Genomic DNA, 6295 nt, shown 5'->3' with positions numbered 1-6295 from the left:
ATATAGGTTCCTAGGATCCACAGACCAACTAAGCAAGATCCCTGATTTCCGCGGCCCCCAGAAGAAAGCCGAGTACTACGAGTGTTGTTAGGCCGCGAATCGATGCGCGCGTATTTTTTGTCCGGCTAGTGGTGTGTGCAGCGTCGGTTTTTGTGCGACGACGACGGAGGACTGTAGCGGTTTTTGAGCTGTCTCCCATGGTCGGAGATGATGCCCTTGTGTGTGTGTGTACGTATGTATGCGTCTGAGGGTGCTGTGTTCCCAGTCATCAATTCAAATCGAGCCGCTCTCCCGCCAACCCTCAACGCTTCCATTGGCTGCCGCCGTTATTCGAATCGCGGCCCATGATTCACTCCACGGCTCGTCAGGATTCAACAATCCTGCTGCTTCATCTCAAATAGCGGTTACGGGCAACGCTGCCGCTGCTCTACGCAAAGTGCACCTATTCAAATGGGGCGTTCGAATGATTTATCGGCATCTGCCTACGCATCAAACTCAAAAATTGCGTAAAGACATCATGATCGTTCTGGATGAAGGATATGTGGATAGAAACTTGTAACGTACGACTAATATCCAACATATTTAATTAATCTACGACAGGCGTTGGGTGTTGCATTTCAGTATTTCTCTTTAATAAACATCTAGCCTTTCCTGCTAGCGCTCTTCTTTCGAGTTGGCGCGTAAATGCCTTGCATTTTTGAAAGTTTTCTGCAAAAAATTCATCTCTTTATTATAGTTAGTGAATAAACAGATTCAAACGTTGGACTCTAGGAATGACACTGATTAATTGTAGTTATAAATAATAGAATGCCAATCATGGAAAACAACGAGTCTAAAATTAGTTTTTTTTAAATTCATGTCTTATACTCTAATTCTTGGCCTTAGTAAATTTTAAAGAAAATTCTAGAATTTAAATTTATCTCATTAGAAAGAAAGAAAAAAACTTTTTTTCAAAGAAGGAAAGAGAAGAGCAAAGTAGAGAACTTTGTTTTTAGAAATAATAAGGGAAAACAACGAGTCTAAAATTAGTTTTTTTTTAAATTCATGTGTTATACTCTAATTCTTGGCCTTAGTAAATTTTAAAAAAATTCTAGAATTTAAATTTATCTCATTAGAGAGAAAGAAAAAACTTTTTTCAAAGAAGGAAAGAGAAGAGCAAGGTAGAGAACTTTGTTTTTAGAAATAATAAGCTATACAGACTGACTACGTTGTCATATGTCAAAATCAAATTGGCGATACGAAATTCTTGGGTTGAAAAATGGAAATTTTCCACACAATGTACCAACAGTTACGGCTAAATGATAATTGCACTGAGTTTATGAGAAAAAGATTCAGTTTCAGATTGATTAATTTATAGTTGAAAATACTTTAAAAAATACTTCACTTAATTGCTTGCTAAATAGTAAAGATGTCGAGGAACAGCAAATATTATTTCTTAATCGAATGTGATTATAACTCAGCCTTGAACGACACCAAATACAAGTAAAAATACCAAAATTTATGTTGCACATGTTTCACTGCAAGTTTCTGTCGTTTACGGTGATTTCTGGATTTTTATTAAGAGATTGTGATATTTTAACTGGGGATGATCTTGCAAAAGTTCTTAGAGATGTTAGGGTGAGAGCAAAATAGTGACTACTTTTAAACAACAGCGTTTTATTTTTATTTTTGTGTAGTTGAAGTATGCGGTGTAAGGAACTTCGTTGCTGACTGATATAAAATAATGTTTTCTTACCGCAGTTGCTACTGATTACCTTTTACAGAAAAGTCTGAAAATTGTAGTAGGAGCGGCCAGACCTTTTGTTGATCACCTAAGTTTAGGTTAATAGGAAAAACCGAGTGGTTCCCACGACCGAATCATGGAGGAGGTACAGTGTTAGTGTAAGGCATGCCACCAGCATCAGAAGTGAGCTATGGGCCAAATTTATATCAAAAAATCGTGATCCTATAAACAAAGCTGGATCCATACTTGCTATACTAACATCCTGAACCAGTGGTTTGTAGAATCACCTCACCTGCCCCTGTAACAAACCGTTGCGGGGCGAGGAAAATATTGAGTTCAATTCGATATTGTGTGCTTGATAGGATTTTGCGAGCTTAACGCAGATAGTTATATGTAGCTCCTGCTCTGTAGCATCACGTTACCCCCGATAATCAATTCAAGGAGCTAGAACGATTGCTAACTGATCCTGAACATTCTCGACCAATTTCCTATTGTTCCGATATATGATAGACTATTTTCGAGAGGAAAGTGTTTTTATTTTCTTCAGTAGTGCTAAAATAATCAAAACTTAACAAAGGAGTTTTTTGTACCCATATTTCCAGAGCGGTGCGAAACCTAAATTTTAGATTTTGGCTGGTCGATCACCTAAAGCTATGGGGGTATAGGGTGTATACTGGAGATTGGAATTACTTTTTGTTTTGTGTTTTTTTTTTGAGAATCTTCCCTGGTGTGACTCAAATGAGTGCTAAGATTATGAAAACAATGGTTATTTTTGCTTATTTTATTTATTTATTATTTATTGTTCGAAGAGGTGAAGTTAGTTGGGCTAGCGTAACTGTGTGATCTAAAAATCCTCTAATCATTTGCGTTGTCCGAGGAAGTAAAAATGAATGAACGAAAAATTAAATGAGTCCAGTCAGATTTGAATAAGAATTACTGGGAAAACCGAAACTTGGCTACAGTGGATTGCTAAAAATTGGAACCATATTAACATAAAAACAAAATTCAAGCAAGTTTTCGTATCTCCAACATCATCTCAGCTTCTGTTAGGAATGCAAAATATATAAGAATGTTGATTTCCATAATTTACATCTCTATTGTTTGTGAACCTTATTTCATGAAAAAAAGCCTTCAAAACAAATCATTCAGCGGAACTGCTGGATTACTCCTAGTTCTGTGACAATTTAATTTACGATGATTTCCTAGCAACGTTTCCAGCATCTATAGCCGCTCAACTGAATTTCGGGAAGTGGATTCGGAAGACTACGTGTGGTTCGTGGATTGTGTGGTTTAATACGTACATATGTCTTTGTTCCTCTAAGTGTGTACCCATATTTCGTAAATATTAAATGAATCCTCTACAGCTCCAGGACAATGCAGTAACGAGGCTGAACCATTTAAAAGATAACAGGAATTAAACAAAGCTTGAAATTCTAACAACCTTATTCTACGTTACTGTTACATTTTTCCACTGTTTACGTTTTAATTTAATACTTGTTTGATGCTGATTCCGTTGAAATTACTAAATCTCAATTTAACGCTTAATTCCAAACAAGTAAATATGTTCTTTATTAAAGCCGACGAAAAATTCAAACCTCCGGGAATAAAGTTTATCTGAGATTCTTTCTAGAAACTCATCTGAGATTCTTTCTAGGTCAAATGCAGCGAAAAAGGCTATACTAGAGAATTCTTCTAAAATTTTTCTTACAGTATTATAAACTATCAAATGCTCAAAATTTGCTTTGATTTTACAAAGCAGAAAAGCTTCTCGCATGCTTCGAAAGGACAGCATCTGCATAGCTGATCTCTCTTCTTTTAAATCGGATCCATGAAAGAGCATAAACAGCTGTCTCCTCTTGAAAAGTTCAAAGACTTGTTTATATTTTTCCCATCCATTCTTTGTTTGGAAGGGAACGCCAGCGAGAGCAAGACCCTTAACGGTATAACATGCAACTGCTTTCCGTCCCCGGTCGCCGAGAGAGAACTCATTCCACAGTCTCAATTACTGATTTTCTCTTTAAACATTGTACTTTGGATGGCAGAGGAAATAGTAAATTACCGTATCCGTACGCTTAACTTAGCGAAATTGCTCATCACTTCCCATGTTTATGTGAAAGGAAATCGTTGTGGCTATAATCGTGCATGAGATCAGTGGCGATGAAATTCACGCTGACGCGAGTGTCCGAAATGGCCATCTGCGCAGTATCCGAGTATACATCTGTCCGTACAAACGAATGAACGAATCGACCTCGAAATTCGCGAAATATTGATTCAACGACCTATACCCAATCGCTCAGATGGTGCAGAAAAACGAACACAGGAGGTATCGCGAGGAACAATCTGCGTTCGTTTTTAGTCGATCTGCTGCGACTGCTCCCCCGTCTGCCCGACCCGCAAAGGTCGCTCCACCAATAGTGTTTAGTTGTCCTGCGTTCTTGCAACCTTTCAACTACGGTCCATTGCTTCTTGTTGGAGTCAGCCGTTAGGGACGAGTGGGGAATTCGCTGTAGAGGATAATTTGAGAATTTTTACCACTCATCCACAATTAAGGATGGTGAAGCCAGATTGCTGTATCACGTTTTTCAGTTAAGATTTAAAAAAAAAGATAGCAAGAAAAAAATCGGAAATGTCTGTGTTCCAAAAATATCCAAGGATAGAATACTCAATCACTATGTATGGAAATCACAAGAATTCTGGAATTTGCTGTAGATCCTCATCGATCCTGAAGGAGACGATACTTCGCTTTTACAGGAGTTTCTGGGACAGGTTTCCCTCATTCTTACATTTTTCGAACGCTTAAAACTTGAAAAGATTAGTATGCGGCTCCCTCTTAGTAGATCATTTCAATGGATCAAGTGAAATTAAATTGGTTTTTAATTCTAACACCTGGAAGTGGTTATCAGTCGATGTCATAACCACCCCGAAGAAGACCTACAGTTCTGAATTTTTCTATTGACTTCCACAACTTTGGTAAACTTGTGTAGAAGGGAACAAGGAGAGTACACGATAGAGTAAGGAACCCTGGACGAGTCTGCACAACAAATTCCAATTTTTGCGAGAGTTCAAAGCGCTTGCGATCATACAGGAGCTCTCGTTTGCTACAACTTGGACAACTCTACGTAAGCCTATTCAAAAATCAGTGAGGACGGAGCGTTTGCCCCTAAATGTTTAAGGATGATATCCGAGCTACGGGTAGCATTGCTTGTGAAAATCCACCAATAAAGAAAGGGCATATACTAAAAAATCATTTTGGCCAGCTTAAAAAAATTCACAGGAATTTTCCGAGCATATTCCACTTATGTACTAGTGAGGTTACTTCACGTAACGCGTGCACATTGTCAATTGTGGTCTAAATAGTGCAGGGAAACGGTAGAAGTCGCAGGAACTCCGCTGCGGGACCGCGTTAAGCACTCCAAACGCACAGCGTGAGTGTGTAAAGACAATGAATGTGGTTTTAGTTCTGCTTTCTCTATGGAAAAAAGCCGTTATTTAATAAGGAACACACAATAATTTGACATAAAAATTGTTTTTGAGTAAAAACTATGATAACTTATGGACTACCGCATGGATCGGAAGCAGTGCCACCTCAAATCCAGAACTCCAGAAGTTTTTGTGATATTTTATGAGAAAATTAACTGCTATAAAAGAGGAGCACTCTTTAGAATTACAGTAGCGCAGTAATTCCTGAAAGTCTGAAAGAGTAAACAAATGCTTTTGAACACAATCAACAGTGTGTGATAAATATTTGCTGTGTTCTTATTTACGGTACCTTAATACTGAGTTCTGAAGGAACCATGGAGTATCATGATCTATTTTACAATCAGTTCTCGCATGGATAAAATTAGGCACCTCCTTATTCCAGAGAGTGTTTTTCCAGTACGCCCTCTAACTAACGACACTATCCTTGGTTCAGCCCTATAATCGTTAAAAATTTGGTAGAAATCCAAAAGCACGGAAATTCATCCACAGTCGCTTTGGAAGTGCTGCTTTGCAAGGTTTTCGTTAGTGGATATTTCGTTCGTTTTTCGTTTTTTTTTTTTGTTAGTGGATATTCCGAAATGATACCGAATCCACTTTTCCGATTCAGTTACAGAATTCCCGACGGGTTCATTCGGTCCTATTTGGATCTAAATTCGGAAGTAGACATAGCTCCGTTAGGATATGTTTTCTTGGAGAACATGTATGAATGCAGCAACAATGAAAAGATTTTAAACGTGCTCGGATCCCCGATTCGTTTTCCGCTTAGGACTTTCTAAAACCGACGCCTATCTAGTAATTATAGGGGAGTCGGAATGTTTTCTGTTCTAAAAGAAGGTGGTTGCCACTACTTTACGCTGTATCAGCTTCAACCTGCATGATACGCTCCTTTGCAGAACTTATCCCTCAACATGGTTTTGGCACTTCAGGACTATTAGTCACTTCTAAGGATTTGCTAAATGCTTTATGAAAAATTCTAAGCTTCATATAATTCTAAGTTTACAGGCAAACCATTCAAAGTCAAAATTTAAACTCTCTCTAAGTTCTAAATGTCTCGTTCATATTTACTTTTTTACCAACATCGAACGGATTCGA

The 6295-nt window shown here is 38.0% G+C and overlaps 1 protein-coding gene across 1 annotated transcript; it reads left to right on the top strand.

Moving 5' to 3' along the window:
- Positions 1–238: 238 nt before the first annotated feature.
- RB195_003870 (uncharacterized protein) lies at positions 239–559 on the top strand (the record flags this gene model as incomplete). The annotated part of the gene is made up of 1 exon (XM_064201712.1): positions 239–559. The coding sequence occupies one exon, from the start codon at positions 239–241 to the stop codon at positions 557–559; it is 321 nt and encodes a 106-aa protein (XP_064057593.1).
- Positions 560–6295: the final 5736 nt, after the last annotated feature.

The sequence above is a fragment of the Necator americanus genome, chromosome IV (assembly GCF_031761385.1).
Source record: "Necator americanus strain Aroian chromosome IV, whole genome shotgun sequence".
Taxonomy (NCBI): Eukaryota; Metazoa; Nematoda; class Chromadorea; order Rhabditida; family Ancylostomatidae; genus Necator; species Necator americanus.
Note: the sequence above shows the minus strand (reverse complement) of the source record. Positions and strands in the feature narration are given on the sequence as shown.